At 46.8% G+C, this 17121-nt stretch overlaps 1 protein-coding gene across 21 annotated transcripts in view; it reads left to right on the top strand.

The window, feature by feature from the left end:
• The window catches only part of KALRN (kalirin RhoGEF kinase), a 692612-nt gene that overhangs the window by 556039 nt on the left and 119452 nt on the right, over positions 1–17121 (top strand). For 2 of the 21 annotated variants that reach the window (XM_027536404.1, XM_027536413.1), the window contains exon 1: positions 13685–13922. The exons of 17 other annotated variants lie outside the window; for them this stretch is intronic. In XM_027536404.1, coding sequence (XP_027392205.1) covers positions 13838–13922 — 85 coding nt within the window. In that variant the 5' untranslated portion in view covers positions 13685–13837. Of the gene's footprint in view, positions 1–13671; positions 13923–17121 lie in introns of those variants that run through there. 2 more of the 21 variants (XM_027536386.1, XM_027536396.1) reach the window with 2 other exon arrangements.

Raw genomic sequence — 17121 nt, forward strand, 5'->3', positions numbered from 1 at the left:
CACCTGGAGGAGACTAAAAAGTACTGATGCTTCGTGCCCCAACCCAGACCAGTTAATTCAGAGCCACCAAGGACCTGGGCATTAGTATTTTTTAAGTTCCTTGGTAATTCTAATGGGTCCAGAGTGACTGCTTTAGGGGTTTGGTGCTGCCTGAGTGTCAGGCATAGGAAGGACTTAGAAGTCCATTGGTAGAGGTTAATATGCAGTTATGTAACAACTCAACAACAAAGAACCAATTCGATTTTAAAATGAACAAAAGACTTGTATAGACATTTCTCAAAAGAAGGTATACAAATGGTCATAAGTCCATAAAAAGACGAAGAAGGCATTGGCACCCCACTCCAGTACTCTTGCCTGGAAAATCCCATGGATGGAGGAGCCTGGTGGGCTGCAGTCCATGGGGTCGCTAAGGGTCCGACACGACTGAGCGACTTCACTTTCACTTTTCCCTTTCCTGCATTGGAGAGGGAAATGGCAACCCACTCCAGTGTTCTTGCCTGGAGAATTCCAGGGATGGGGGAGCCTGGCAGGCCACCGTCTATGGGGTTGCACAGAGTCAGACAAGACTGAAGCAACTTAGCAGCCATAAAAAGATGGGCAACATCACTGATTGTGAGGGAGTTGCATGTCAATACTGCAATGAGAAACCATTTCATAGTGGTTCATCAGGAAAGCTATTATTTTTTTCACAAACCATAGAAAACAACAGGTGTTTGTGAGGCTGTGGAAAAATTGGAAACCTTTACCCTGCTGGTGGGAAAGTTAAATGGTGAATTGCTATGAAAAACAGTATGGGAATGCTCAAAAAATTAAACATAGAATTACTATATGATCCAGAAGTTCCACTTCTGGATGTATACCCCAGAGAGACTTGAAAGCAGGGACTCAAAGAGGTGTTTGTACAGTTAAGTTCATAGCAAAGATGGAAGCACCCCAAGTGTCCATTAGCAGATGTGTGGGTAAACAGAAGGTAGGATATACATACAATGAAATATTATTTAGACTTAAAAAAAGAAGGAAACTCTGACACATGCTACAGCGTGGATGAACTTTGAAGACATTGTGCCAGGTGAAATAAGCCAGACAAAAGAGGACAAATACTGTATGATTCCACGATGTGAGGTAACTACCACAGTCAGAGTCATAGACAGAAAGTGGAATGGTGGTTGCCAGGGACTGGGGAAAGAAGAGGAATTATGGCGTTAGTGTTTAACAGGTACAGGGTTTCACTTTTGCAAGATAAAAAAAAAACTGGAGGTAGATGATGGTGATGGTTAAACAACATTGGAGATGTACTTACTGCCGCTGAACTGTACACTTAAAAGCAGTCTTTCAAAAAAGCACAGGGTCCAGAAGCACAGTCCAGGTTCTTCTCCACCCAGCTCTGTAGGATACCTGTGTTCCTTTTCTTTTCCTGTATGATTTTTGCCCTGGTTCCAACTGAGCACCCGAAGAAGCTCTAGGGAAATGCCTGTTTGCTTAGCCAAACTAAACAGGGCCTGGTGAGCCCTGGAGCTGCTGTCCTGGAAGAAAGAGGCCGTGCCTGTGGTGCAGGGAGTCCTCTCTTATGGGGTCTCCTGATGAGTTCTCCTTTATCACCTCGCTGGCCTCGGGAACGGCTTACCCAGGCTGGGGAAGGTGTGACTGTACAGAGCAGCGGAGAACAGTGGGCTCTGGAGGGGTGTGCCACCACAGCTGAAGATGCCACACAAGTCGTGATCCTGCCGACCTGTATTAAGTGTGTCATCAGCTCGTAAAAGTACCTGGCAATTATTGGGCCTCACTTAGCGCCAGATTCTGTGTTCATGCTTCACTTTTTCCTCATTTGACAGACTGAAAACTGGGTCTTAGATCAGGTAACTTGCCCAAAGTCACATAGCTTGCTAGTGGTGGATCTAGATTTGAACGCAGGTCTATTTCCCAGGGTCTCACTCTTTCCCACCATGCTCCACCACCTCCCAAGGTAGATTTGAACGCAGGTCTATTTCCCAGAGTCTCACTCTTTCCCACCATGCTCCACCACCTCCCAAGGCTGGAGGTGCTGCAGAGAGCTATTTTACTTTGTTGTCCTTCTCTCTGACTCATTGCCCTTGGATTTACCCAGTCTAGCTGGGTGAAGGTTGAGAGAGCACAGCCCTGTACACATGATGCCTCCCACTCCCTCTCCCTCTGGTCTCCTGGGCTCCCTTCCCTATGGGCGGTAGTGGCAGACAGACTTGTCCTGGGCGTGCTTTGCCCACTAGAAAGAGCCTGGTTGGAGCAGAATGGCTCTGAGCAGCAGTCTGGCTAGTGGGCTAAATGGGGTCCAGCTCTGCTGGGGGCCGGATACCCGCCGGAGCTGGTCCAACTGGTCTAGCAGATTCGCTGTGGGATGGGAATTCCCTGCACTTTCTGCTTCAGAAGCCAAAATGCACCTTTACTATCTCCTCTGCTGTCAAATCCAGACACTTAGAGTCTCCTCCTGCCTACCGGCTGGAGAGTCCACTGCCGGTCTCTCTCAGGACTTAATAGTGACTGCCTTCCACTCTGAGGCTCTCTATGGGCTGGTCTTTTTTTTTTTTTCCTGTAAAGTTATTCATATTGTCACATGTTCTAAAATAGCATTTGTATCACCTTTCATCCATATCTTCCTGATTTACCTCTACGATCCCATCCTGTTCTAAACACATCTGCTTTTTTCTCTCCACATCAGGCAAGTACTGTAAGCAACCTAAAGAGATACCAGTCTAAGTGTCCTGTGTTTAATCCATCAAGCATAGCATATACTGGATCTTCATTTTGAGGTCCAATTTATTAGGTTGAACCACATGAAATAGCCATATTTGTAGTCAAAACTGGTTGAAAATCAGAAATTTTAAATGGTTCAATCTAATATGTTATAACCAGCCTATCTTTTTCATAGAAGCATACTTGCAAATCTTTGAGAAAACTGGGGAGGGCTTGGTACTCAGGGAGTCAGATGGATCAGGAAGAGGACAGAATATGAAATGAGTAGAAAGTCCCTGAATCTTGGTTTCTGTGACTGTAGGGGAAGCAGATAAACATTCTTATCTCTCACAGTTGCTGGGAGCCTCAGAGGTTGCAAAGTTAAGTAGAAATGCTTTTAAGCTGTGAAGTTGTTCTCTTTGTTATGTGCATAGATTGCTTAGAATAAAGCATAAGTGACCCTGCTATGCATGAGGTTTTAGAGTGACATGTAGAAGGACATGGAAGGCATGATAAGAGGTATGGAATAAGAGTCTTGAGGTGAAAGATCCGGGGGGCGGGGGGGGGGGGGGGGGCGTTGTCTGAATCCTTGCCCAGTCACTGGTAAGTTGATGATCTTGGACAAAACACTTAAAATCTATAAAATGGGCAATAGTGCCCACTTGCCTTGAGTCAGACTTCTGACCTGTGAGTACCACGCAGTCGACTAACGTTCATTTCCCTGTCCTTTGTCGCAGTTCTGATCCCTCTAGAGGGATGTGTCTAGGGTGTCTCCAGCATGAATCTTCCCCAGGGCTGCTCCCGGGGTCAAGGTGCTGTTTCTAGTTCCATCCGCAGGCCTTGTGAAGGCCCACCATTGTCTCCACTCTGCACCCTCTCCCCGCCCTCAGTTTCCCTCCTGGCCTACCCTGAGCCCTTTCTGCGCTACCAACAGCAGATCCAGCTGACTCTGATTTCCTAAGAAATAATGGTGGGCTCGTCTCTTCTCATTTTCTTTTGCCTCCACCTAGAGGGTAGAGTTTATATATGATATATTTGAACTGAAAATTCAAATTTTTCCCTGGCTTGCGCCTCTCAATGCCCTGTTCTTCACTGATTAACTCTGGTCATTGAAGGTAACATTTGAATCATACCCTAGAGCTGGGCTGACCCTACGTGATGGAGGGTGGTGCTGAGATGTTGAGTGTTGTTGGGTGGGCATGAATGTGTCCTTCCCCAATTCAAAGAAGAGAAGGACAAAGACCAATTTTGTAAGAACTGCCTTATTTTACTTTCAACTGAATTTCTTTCACTTTCCTCTCTGTGTTAGGATGGGCCAGAAATGACTCAATAGTTACTGACCAAATGGGAGCCCTCCCAGGACAATTTCAGGAAGAGGGAGATGTAGGTGCCATCTAGTTCACACCTTACCCTCCTTTTTATTTTATTTTTCTTTTAAGGATAAGAGATCAGCAAAGACAGTTAGAACTTGCCCTGAGCCTACTTTGTTCTGGGTGAGATGTCCTGCCTGGGACTGGCTACCATTGTCTGATATTATTTAGGACATCAAAGGGCTTGGAATGGAGGCCTCAAATAGAAAAATGTCAGGCCAGGCCACATCCTCCTTTCAGTACGCCCCAGTGTGGTGCTGCTCCAAGAAGAAGTGACGCAGGAGGAGACACTGCATTATCCAGGGAAAGGACTGATGCCTCTGGGGACCCTCTGCAGAGATCCTGCCCCTCTCCTTTGTGTAACCAGCCTGCTGACACTTAGCTTATGCCAAACGCCTGTCTCGACAGCATATTTTCATGCCTCCTGGTGCCCACTGTAAATCTGTGAAATATACATGAGAATGGTGCCTCTTATTATTCCCAGGGAGGAGGGTGAGACATGAATAGCAACTTCGCTCCTTGGAGCCTCATGAACCAGCTCAGAGCTGGTAGCGCTCAGAGCTAAACCGAGAGCCTCAGATTCAGACCAAGAGAGGAGAGGCTACCACTGTGTGTGCTTGCTGAGAAGGAATGGGAGATAAATGATAGAGAGGAGAAAGCAAAAACAGAATGTTTCCCAAAGAGAAGATGATGCCGTTTTCTTTTACTAGAGCTACCCCAGCTAAAACCACTTTCCCCACAAAAGAGCAGGGAATATAGAAATGACATGCACAGATTGTAGCTTGGGAGGCAGGGAAGGAGCGACAGAGGTCTAAAGGCTGGAGGGAAGCCCACCGGACCTGCTCAGGGAAGGCCAGAGATGAGAGGATCATAACAGTTGGTCATGAGGAGCAAGCTGTGCAGCCCTCGGCCTGAGGAGCTTTGAGCAGTGGGACTCTGATGCTGAAGAGAGTGTTGAGGACCCTCTTCCCATCACCTCAATGCCTTCCCCTGTGTCAGTCAAACTTTGAAAGCAACCACCCCTCGTCTGGGACCCCCGTAGCACTGAACCTGCAGTCTGAGCTCAAACTCTACAACATGGGTGAGGAATCTTTCAGTTTGCAAGTCTTGCCATGTTTAATACCAGCTCCCCATCCTCCGGAGCAGAGAGGCCATCCACTCACGGACCAGCCTGCCTCTTTTCTTGTCCTTACCTTTGGGAGAGGACTAGGAGGCCTGGTTTCCCCAGCATTGTCCCCCAGCCCCAGCTAGGAACACCAATTCTGATATTATGTCCGTTTGCCTTACTCTCCACAAGGCCTGTATGCTACAGGGGGTGTGGGTGCCTACCTTTGTACACAGGTGGGCATGTGGATAATTACCGATGCTGGGCTCCAGGCTACAGGGAGGAGGGCTGGGCTCAGCTCAAAACAGTCCATGGCTCCTGTCTCACTTCCAGTGATAACAAGAGGCTCTTGTGTGGCTGTAGGGAGGCTCCTGCAAAACCTGCCCCAGAGCCTGTTCTCTGACTTCATCTCCTCTTAGTTCCCTTCTGCTGCTCTAACAAATTACCACAGACTTAATGGCTACAAACAACACCATATTTATTCTCTTACAGTTCTTTAGGTTATAAGTCCAATGTGATTGTCATTGGACTAAAATCAAGAATCGGCGGGACAGCCTTCCTTCTAGAAGCCCTAGACAAGAGATTGTTTCCTCACCTTTTCCAGCTTCTAGCTAGAGGCCACCTGCATTCCTTGGCTTGTGGTCCCTTCCTCCATCTTGAGAGCAATGATGTTGCATCTCTCTGGTCCTTCTTCCAAAGTCACATCTCCCTGTGACCACAGAGGGAAAGGTTCTCTGCTCTTAAGGACTCACATGATTACACTGTGCTAACCTGAATAATCAAGTATGTGCTCCCCATCCCAAGGTCCCTAATCATGTCTGCAGAGTCCCTTTTGCTCTGTAAGGTACTGCATTTGCAGTGTCTAAGGATTGTGTGTGGACATCCTTGCAGGGAGGGGCATATTCTTCCTACCATGTCCTACCAACTCCTGACTAGCCTGCCTGACCGAACTCTTCCACAACTGAGTGATGCATTTTCCTTCCCAACACGCACACCTTCTGAAACACCCCAGGTCCTCAGGTACCCAGACGACTTGTCACCACACTTCCTTCACGTCTCTGCTTAAGCATCACCTGATTAGAGAGACTTTCCCTCTAATAATTAGAGAGACTACTCCCACCCTCTACCATCACCCTGGATACCCCTTTGCTGTTTTACTTTTCCTCGTAGCAATGATGTCACTACCTGGCATGTTTACCAGTGTTTATTGTTTATCCCCCCTCCCCAACTGCTTCCCAGATTCCCTGTACTAGTGAAGAGGTTTTGTTTATTTTGTTCTTTACTCTATCCCAGGTAGCCTGAACAGTAGCTGACATGTAAGAAGGTCTCAGTAAATATTTATGGGAAGGAAGAAAGGGAGGAAGGAAAGGAAGGACGGAGGGAGGGAGAGAAGGAAGGAGGGAAGAAAAGAGAAGAGAGGAAGAGAGGAGGGAGGGGAGGAAGAAGAAAGGACCGTGTGTCAGGGACTCCTGAGAGAGTTCATCTGTGTCGAGCAGGCTCAGTGTCCTCCATCCCCCGAGGACTGCAGGGGAAACTGGCTAACTTTATCAGGGGGGCCTGAGGATGTGGTAGGAATAATATTATGAGGCCTGTTCTAACTGAGAAAATCTTTGCAAGCTGGCTTCCTGGGAAATCTCCTCTGGGACACACGGGCTAAGCTTACCTCTCATGCATCTGGAATGGTTGAAAATTCAGAAATATAAGGATGGGCAGCGTCTTCCATATCCCTCCTATTCATGAACTCCTCCATAAACTGACTTGAGTTACATGAAGGCAAAATCCACACTGCATTTAATGTATCAGAAACCTCTTCATCGCACCCAGGAATCCACATGCTGCTGCAGCTGCTATTTCTGCCTGTGGGAGGGAAGTGGGCATTGGCAGAGTGAAAATACCATCCCTCATAGTGGACACTTAGTAATGGTGAGCCTTCCCAAATTGGAACTCCGTCAGAGTGATAGACGGGCACTTCTTACTGCCCTACTTCGGGAACACTTTGACCTACTTAGAAGTGAACCTTTTGAGAAGTAGATAAAACCTGGAGTGGTTTGCTTTTGGCAACTCCAGCTGCAGTCATCTCTCACTTTGATAAACAGCTTGTCTCCTCCTGAGCTCGGACCTCCAGGAACCCATCCTGGCTGTAGCTTTATCTCACTGTCCCCCAGAAGAGCATGGGCACTGGCTGTTCTGGTGAGACCCCTAGGTCCTTTGTGAAACCCCACGGCCTTCTCATTATCACCTGGCTACCCTTACCTGGGGCTTGGTTCAAACCAGAGGGTGATGAGTGATCCTTCCTTCCTGAAAAGCAGTGTTGGCAGGGCAAGCCAAGCTTAACTTTTTGAGCCAGAAGGCGGCAGACAGGTGTCAGCTAGATAGGCAAAGAGGGACACGGGGACACATTTACATGGCATAGTTGAAAACAGAAAGAACAAACTCAACGGTGGTTTAGTCCTTGGAGTCTAGAAGCCGTCGCTAGGTGAATGGAGACACCCATGGGGCCAGCAGTGGTTACAGGGGTTAGACCACACTAAACAGATATAACTAGAGGAGATTACTATGCATACTGCTAGCAATAATGCTTTTTCTGTAGGCATTACTATTAAAATAACACATATAACCTGAGGCTAGCTATCTACATAGACATGATACAATTTTGAAAGACATGTTTGGAGTTCAAATTAAATGCAGAAACAATGTACACATTGCATCTCCTTTATTTTAATCTTAAGTGTTTCTGGTCACTGATAATTATTATTCTTCACATAAAGATGGAACCTGTTACTTTATGTCTGGCCTTGGTTTGCCGTCAATTTCCTTTTTGTGCTACAAAAACATTGAACCAACTGCTTTCCTGGAACTCACCTTTTTCCTCTTTGTCTTTGCTCAGGGAACACATCATATTCAGTTTGTGTTTCTCATACAAGATTCCCATATAAATTCTCATATATAGGTTAGCTTAGTGAGTCATAGATAATAGATATTAAAAAAACAACTCTTTGTTGAATAAATGATCAGTACTTGGCAAGAACCTTGGTGTTTTAAGCCACAGTTGCAAACGGAGGCCAGGACAGGATACTTTTGGGGAAATTAAGAACCATTCCGGTGTCAGCCATTAGGCAGTTTACAGACCAGAAATCTACGCAGGAAGATGGGGATTAAGGAGCATGTGGTTAGTAGCTGGAGAGCGTAGCAGGTGGTGGGAGAATGAGTCAAAGGACCAGCTGTCAGAGTTTGAGAAAGTGAAAATATTTGAATTGGGGTGCTTCCTAAACTCTATACTATGCAGGAAGTAATCACAGAGTCCCAAGGCCCATGGTCCTTAGCCCTGACTTCATATTGAAATCACCTGCAGAGCTTTAAAAAACTCTAGATAGGAATCTGGATCAGAATCTGAGAGTGCATACTGGAGCTGAGATTTACTGCTGGAGGAAAAGGCAGGTAAGTGACTGGTTGGGGTGGGACTGAGGAAGGCAGGCCTGCCCATAGTCTCCGGAAACCATGCCACAGTCCTCTCTGGGCATGTTGTGTAGAAGGCGTGTACTGTGCTTTTCACTGTAAGAAAGTTCTCACAGGAATCTCTAGACCGGAGTAGGGGCATAGTACAGTTGCTGTTCCTTCTATCTCTAGGCTGAGCTCTCATTAAGAAGCCTGGATAAATGCTGTGATTTTTAAAAACTCTGTTCCTATAGATCTGAGGAGACTAAGTCTAAAGGATAAAATGGGACACACCTGTCAGTGAAAAGGGCAGATGCCTGAAATCATGATCCACTGTTCCTGAAGCCTGTGGCTAACTTTGGGCGAGAGGTCACTAGTCGCTGGTACCAAGCCCAGTGTTGTGGTGTACTAGGCCCAGTACCTCTGCAGGCTGAGACCAGCAGGAATTCTTTGGGGTTCACTGTTGTGGGAAATGGAGGTGAGGTAAAATGGACACACAGACAGGTGATAGCCTAATTCATGCAAGATAGACTTGGAAACATCACTGAAGACAAATTCTGCCAAAAATAGGAATAAAAGTCAACCATCTGTTTGGAAATTAGGAACACTCCAGAGATAGTGCTGGAGAAGGAAATGGCAACCCACTCCAGTGTTCTTGCCTGGAGAATCCCAGGGACAGAGGAGCCTGGTGGGCTGCCGTCTATGGGGTCGCACAGAGTCGGACACAACTGAAGCGACTTAGCAGCAGCAGCAACAGAGATACTGCTATAGTTCAATGGTTCTTAGCCTGAACTTTGGGAGTGGGTGGGGTGGAGTTTGAAAACCTTGAGATTATAGACATTCCACTATCTTATGCAAAATGATGTTTATTTGGAGTGGGGCTCAGATAAGGTCCAGGGATAAATAAAACTTTGGGGAAGAAGTGTATTTAGGTGATGTCATCGAACCTCTCACACACAGCCCCCTACCTCTCTCTCTCTCATTTCATCTCTTTCCTCTGTGTTGGCTTTATGGCAAGACGGCCTCCAGCTGCTTTAGGTTAACATTCTATCAATGTAGAAATCTTCTGAGAAGGGGTTGCTACTTTCACAGTAGTTCTTGCTGTGGTCTCTATGATCATTGGCTGAAACTGGGTCATGTGCTAAATCTGAACCAGTCCCCTTGGCTGGCTGGCTAAGCCCAGGTCAGAGGCCTATCCTTAGAGTGGAGCATGAACACAGAGAGGGTGTCAGCTACATCCAAAAACATGGTCTAAGAATGGAGGAGAGCCGGTTTCTCAAAGAAAAATCAAAGTGCTGTTACAAAAAGAAGAGGGTGTAAATTGCAAACAGATGAGGAAGATTTCACTACCTAGAGAGTCCCTTGGACTGCAAGGAGATCAAACCAGTCAATCCTAAAGGAAATCAGTCCTGAATATTCATTGCAAGGACTGATGCTGAAGCTGAAACTCCAATACTTCGGCCACCTGATGCAAAGAACTGACTCATTGGAAAAGACCCTCATGCTGGGAAAGATTGAAGGCAGGAGGAGAAGGGGATGACAGAGGATGAGATGGTTGGATGGCATCACCGACTCAATGGACATGAGTTTAAGCAAGCTCCAGGAGTTGGCAAGCTCAGGGAAGCCTGGCATGCTGCAGTGCATAGGGTCGCAAAGAGTTGGACACGACTGAGTGACTGAACTGAGCTGAACTGAACTGGTCCTCAATGTGTGGTCCTTCTACCAACAACATGAACATCATCCTGGAACTTGCAGAAATGAAATCCTTAGGCCCCACCCCAGATCTACTGAATCAGAGTGGGGAGTGGGGCCCAGTAATCTGTGCTGTAACTTACTCTCCAAGTAATTCTGATGCACACTCAAGTTTGAGAACCACCACATTACAGCAGTGGCTCTCAAACTATGCTGCATCTTACAAAACACCTGGGGAACTTTGAAAAAATACTAATACAGCCTCACCCAAAGTGAATTAATCTGAATCTTGAGAGGGATAGGGGAGGAAGACCCAGGCATCAGTGGTTCTTAAACTTAGTTCCACCCTGAAATCACCTGGAGAACCTTAAAAAAAATACTAAGGCCTAGAATTATTAATAGAAAAACTTCCCTGATGATTCTAATAAGCATCTGTGTTTAAAAAACCATTGCCCTACCATCCCTCCAAATTGTCCTGAGGACACTTAAAACATCTAGATGTAGGTTAGAGGATTCAGGCACCTATTTTCTTAAATCCCTAAACTCAAAACTTGGTCAAATGATTGACATTGATTCCCTTTTCTTTCATGTTCATGTTGAGTCTGTTGTAGCAGCTAATTCCACAACGACTGGGATTGTTTCTGTTTGAGAATGTAGACCCAGTGCCTTAAACAGAGCCTGGCACATAGTAGGCACTCAGTATGAATCAGCCTGAAATTGGTCAGTGTCTTCAGTAGTGTTCAAGACTTCCTTTCTGGGTTTTAGACATCACTGGTCTTATTCTGGAAGGCACGCAAGGATGGCAATGGGACTCTTGGGTTGTTGATGCCTAACCAGTCTTCAGAATGGCCCAAAATGTGCTGATCATATCAACTTAAGATGGGTAGGTGTCCCTAATGGCTTTATTTTAATGTCCTTTAAATTGATAGTGAGTGGATTCCTGGTTAATAAGGACCAGTGGAAACATGCCTAATGAAGCCTTTACATGGAGACTAAGACTACTTTAAGGGTCTACTTGTACTCAGATTCTTTTTGAAGTATATTTATAGAGTTTGATCCCTGGGTTAGGAAGATCCCCTGGAGAAGGGAATGACAACCCACTCTAGTATTCTTGCCTGGAGGATTCCATAGAGGAGCCTAGCAGGCTACAGTCCATAGGGTCGCAAAGAGTTGGACATGACTGAGCAACTAACACTTTCATTTCACTGTACAACATTCTGTTACAGGTGTACAGTGTAGTGATAAGTTTAAAAAGCTATTTAACCATTTTTAAATACTGTATTTATAGTTGTTATAAAATATTCACTATATTCTCTGTGTTGTACGATATACCCTTATAGCTTATTTTTTACCTATTAGTTTCTGGTACTTTTATTTCTGAAGCAAGGGTGGAGTCTTCCTCAGACATCTAATTCAAGCCAGCTTCTACAAGATGACATCATTAGCCTCTTGTAAAAGATTTTGATGGAAAGATAATCCAGTGTCACCTGAACACGGGTAAAGAATCCACCTGCCATACAGGAGACCCAGGTTTGATCCCTGAGTCGGGAAGATTTTCCTGGAGAAGGGCTGGCAACCCACTCCAGTATTCTTGCCTGGAGAATTCCATGGACAGAGGAGCCAGGACAGTGGGCTACAGTTCGTGGGGTTGCACAAAGTCAGACACAACTGAGCAACTAACAGTTTCAGTTTTCAAACGCAAAGGCCCAGAGGAAGGTTTAACGTAAAAGAGGTTACTCATCAAGCAATTTTGAATCGTCTTTGAATTCCTATCAGAATGCCCCAGTATTGGGTGGGTAGACCAAATGTTGATTCATATCATAGCACCCAGGCAGTGGATCAGAAGGAAACAAAGTTCATTGTTAGATGGGCTGAAGGGTCACGATGAGACTGACCAATAGAATGATCACCGACTTCAGGAATCTGGGGTTTGGGCTGCATGAGCAATTTGAACTTTCATTTCTGTGTTTCATATCTGGAGCACCTGGGGCACACTTCCTGCTTAACAGTGAGATTATTATTTAAAAACTTGCCAGGAGAGGCCATCAGGGAGGTGGCAGTGGTAGACCCTGAAGGTAGATTTTGACTTTGGGTTCTGTTCTTCCTATGAAGTGAAGATTTTTAGAGTCTCTCTTTAAAGTTAAATCATCAGAGCCTCATCACCATTCATTCATTCAGTTTCTTTCGATTTAAAAGAGGACTCTTACCTTATAAGGTTTTTTGGTGTGATTGATGAGTTAATGTATAGAAGGCAAAGTCTTATCCTGTGGCTGTCTTTCTTCCAGGTAGGAATTGAGTGATCAAGCTTCTGTTTCATCAAGCTTCTGCTTCTTCTCACAAGCTTCCTTTTTTAAAAAAATCTAGGGCTATTGCTACCTTATGCGTGCTGTATGTTTCCAGAAATCCCTTCTCCTAAATCTGGACACAAAGGAATGGGAGAGATGTTTTGTGAGTGGTAAAACTCAGTGGTTCATGGGAAGGTCCAGTTGGTGTGGTCCATGTGGGCTTCTGGGGGGCAGGGAGGTATAGTGGATATGAGCTTGACCTTGAAATATGAAAAGACTTAAAAAAGGAAACAGCTAGAGATTTAGGTAAAGGAATGATAGACCCACTGGGTGTGGTTAGGGGAATGAATGGACATCTTCCACCACAAGTAAGGTGTCTGCAGTTTCTCTGTAGGCACTCACTGGAATCTCTTAACAGCTACTTCATGGATATGTCTTTTAAAATTCTCTTAGCAACCCTGTAATATGGGGATTATTTTTCCCTCCTATGATTTTTAAATGAAGAAACTGAAGAATAAAAAAGTGAAATGACTTGCCTAAGGTCAGACAGCTAGTAGGGGACAAAGCTTTGAACTTCGGTCTTACGGTTTCAAGTAACAACATTGCCGCCCTGGAGCCGATAAAAAGGGGAGGTACTATTATTATTTAACCTTAAATATTTAAAAGAAGGAAAGAAAAGGATAGGTGAAGGTATTTTCAACACAGAGGGGACTGTCCATGTTCGGAGGCTGAGGAGAAGGAAGAGGGAAACCTGTTAGAGAAAAAGCACTATGGAGTCTGGAACCTTCTACATTTGCTTCTTTCTAGCTTCATCAGGTTGTATATTTTAAGCCGGAGCTGACTGTGGCGGCCTTTGAGGAGAGGAAGTTACACTGAAGGAAAAGCACCTGTGTTGTGCTGTGGGTTGTGTACACTTGTCTCCTTGCATGCTCTGTGCCCTGGGTCAGAGCAGCGTTGCATAAGGCTCTGGGCCACGCTGCCTGCAGGACTAGGGCAAGCAGCTGGACTTTGGAACTCCGCCCCCAGCCCCGCCCTCCCCGCCGGCCCCTCCTCTCCTCCCCAAGGTGGCTCCGGCTCCCAGAAAGTCGCAGCGGCTGCCGCGCGCGGTGCGGGACGGCCGGGAAAGAGGGCCGAGGTTGCGAGCTGCCTCCGGGGCCGCGGCGCCCGCCGAGGTGCCCTGCCGGCTGCGCTCCCACAGGTGCTGGTGCCCCGGGCCATGCCGGAGCGCTGGGGCCACCGGCAGCATGAAGGGCGGCGACCGCGCGTACACCCGAGGTCCCTCTTTGGGGTGGCTCTTTGCGAAGTGCTGCTGTTGCTTTCCGTGCAGAGGTGAGTGTCGGCATTGGCACCTTCTTTTTAGGCAAAGACTGGACCGGCTGAATTGGGGCGGGGTGGGGGTGGGGTGGGGTGGGGGGGAGGCGGGATGTGGGATGGGGGAAAATGGGTCTGGGGAGTGAAGCACGGCAGATGGAGCATGGCAGTTTGCTCCCAGTTGTGTTCTTTGCAGTTTCTGCGGCACTACGCGGTTCTCTCGCTCTCTGTCTCAGAGAGCTTCAGACTTGGATGCGGAGCTCCAGTTTGGGAACTCAAGTTACTTATCAGCGACTTTGATTGTTGGGCGCCAGTCTGCAGTGGGGTGGGGCGCGGATGCGGAGAATGGGGAGAGGTCACTGGGAGCTCTGTGCTCCCCGTAGTGGCAGAGTCACACTTTCCTGCTCTCATTTACATATGGACCTCAGCCGCGGGTTAACAGATGACTCTTAGCTATAGGAATGTATTTGACACTTGTCTCTACACCAGGAACTATTTTTGCCAAGTGACAACTTTATTTGGGGACTGGAGTCGGCTTTTCTGTGCCTGGGCTTTGGCAGGCTAGCGTGGGTTTGCAGCTCTGGGCCAGAGCTTGGCTCATTAATTAACCAAGAACTCTCTATGTACCCAATTAGGACTGTATTTAATTATTATGCTAATTTTAATGTTGTCAAGCAGCTTCTCAGGAAGCAACTCATTTCCCCAAAATCAGCCTGCAAAACAAGATCGTGAGAAGGATGACAGAAGGAAGGTTATCAGTGTGCAGCCCATCCTGAAAAAGAATGGAGCCCTTCCTAGACAGAGTTAGTAGATGTTCCTAACACATTTCATGTCTCTTTAACACCTCAGCTCAGAGGGTCTGTTTCTATGTAGTTAGAAGTGAGAAGATAGGCTCTCACTTGACATTGGTCTTTTAAAAATTTTGCCTGATGGTGTCTCACCTCCACCCCTGTTTGTGATGTTCCAGTCTCCATGCCCATCTTAACCTGATAAGGTCCCCATGGAACTCTCTGGGACTTACTGGTGAATAAACTTTATCCAAGTGACCACCATCCTATGTGCCCACCCTACACACAGCTCTGACAAATTCTCCATCCTAAGCAGATATAAGGCCACAAAAACTAATTAAATCTGAAGGACCTTTCCCCAAGTCATTAAGATTCATACTCTCAGTGTTAGATTCTCTCAGTCTCTGCATTTAATTAAAACAGCTTAGAACTGTGTAGTAGCTAACTCTAAAAATCAAAATTCAGAGGGAGAAAGAATTTTAGGAGGTCAGGGACCCTCACAAAAATCCAAGCCTGGTTCAGAACCATATAAAACCGTGGCTGGGAATTGCAAGAAGCGGGTATTAAAAGGGAGAGAAAGCCGGAAATGGCCAAAGGGAATCTGAGTGGGTGGGTTTTCAGTGAAGGCTAGGCTGCTGTCCTGGTGCAGAGTTTCCAAGTAGGATTTCTAGGGAGTCCATTTCCTGTCCAAAGGCAAAATTTGGGAACTTGGGCGGTGCTTATCTAAAGGCCCTGCAGCTGCCTCCTTGAGTCCAAATGTGTGGCAGCCCAAGCTTCCTGACAGAGTAATTCTCCAGGGGTCTTTCAGCCTTCAGTTTGTTTGTGAATTGCCCTGGCTGGCCCTCAGTGTTGTGGTGCAAGGAGGGGGCGGGGAGCTCACTTGGGGCGCCTGCTGGGTCATCTCCTGCCTGCAGGACTGGGAAAGCAGTGGCTGCAGGCTCTGTGGCTTGGAGAAGGGGATGTTGCTGCAGCCTGAGTGGAGGAGACTGTCTCAGCTGAAGACTGAGGGAAGCAAAAGTCCCGAGCAGTGAAAGCAGCTTAAAAGGGAAAAGGAGGATAACAAAGGTGGGTGCCTCTCCCCTTCTCCCACTTTACCCCTTGCTGCTACTACTGCTAAGTCGCTTCAGTTGTGTCCGACTCTGTGCGACACCATAGAGGGCAGCCTACCAGGCTCCCCGATCCCTGGGATTCTCCAGGCAAGAACACTGGAGTGGGTTGCCATTTCCTTCTCTGATGGATGAAAGTGAAAAGTGAAAGTCAAGTGTCCGACTCTTAGCGACCTCATGGACTGCAGCCCACCAGGCTCCTCCGTCCATGGGATTTTCCAGGCAAGAGTACTGGTGTGGGGTGCCATTGCCTTCTCCGACTTTACCCCTTACTCTTTCCTAAATTTAAAAGATGTGAAGATGGGAAACTGGGGCTCAAATCTGAGGAGGATGGTGGTGGACATGACTTTAGCCAGCCTTCAAAAAGCTCCTGGCGCCACTGGGCAGGGTGACAGTGTCTGAGGTGTTGGGTACTGCTTGAGGTTTTCTGCATCTGCTGTAACAGAAGAGAGAGCTCTGAGTCCTCACCCAGCCTATAGACATCTATCTGGAAGCCGACTGAAAATATAAGGTCTTGTACTGAGCTTGAATGCATTGTCCAGAGCCCCAGAACTCTATGCCCAAGCTGAGACACAGAGAAGGACTCAGGAGAGTGTCCGAGGGTCTGATGGCATCGCCAGGGACCTGCCTGGCCTCCCTTTTCTGTTAAACCAGTTTCTCTGGTTGTAAAGATGACTGTGAAGCTGTCAGAACCCATACTATGGTTCCTAAGTCAAGGGGTCCTGGCTGATGGTGACTGGCTTCCATTCCTGCATTTAAAGGATACCTCCTAAAGTCTGGGAAAAAAGGAACCAAGAGGAAGTGGAATGTTTTGGTTATTTTTGACACAAACCTAAGCTGTCCTGGACTTGCTGTGGTGAATCCTAACACTGGAGTAAGAGTTAAGGATTTAGTGATGTACCTGCTGCTGCTAAGTCACTACAGTCATGTCCGACTCTTTGTGACCCCATAGATGGCAGCCCACCAGGCTCCCCTGTCCCTGGGATTCTCCAGGCAAGAACACTGGAGTGGGTTGCCATTTCCTTCTCCAATGCATGAAAGTGAAAAGTGAAAGTGAAGTCGCTCAGTCGTGTCCGACTCTTAGGAACCTCATGGACTGCAGCCTACCAGGCTCCTCTGTCCATGGGATTTTCCAGGCAAGAGTACTGGAGTGGGGTGCCATTGCCTTCTCCAAGTGATGTACCTATGTGGCCTTTAAATCATATTTGGGAAAAATATAGACGAAGTTAGTGGAGCTTGTCTTTGGGTTTGGGAAAGTGAGGAAGGCAGCTGTCTGGTGTTCTTCTGTTCCAGTTTTTGTTTCTGTTGAGTATGAGTGTGACA

This window comes from Bos indicus x Bos taurus, chromosome 1, assembly GCF_003369695.1.
Source record: "Bos indicus x Bos taurus breed Angus x Brahman F1 hybrid chromosome 1, Bos_hybrid_MaternalHap_v2.0, whole genome shotgun sequence".
NCBI lineage: Eukaryota > Metazoa > Chordata > Mammalia > Artiodactyla > Bovidae > Bos > Bos indicus x Bos taurus.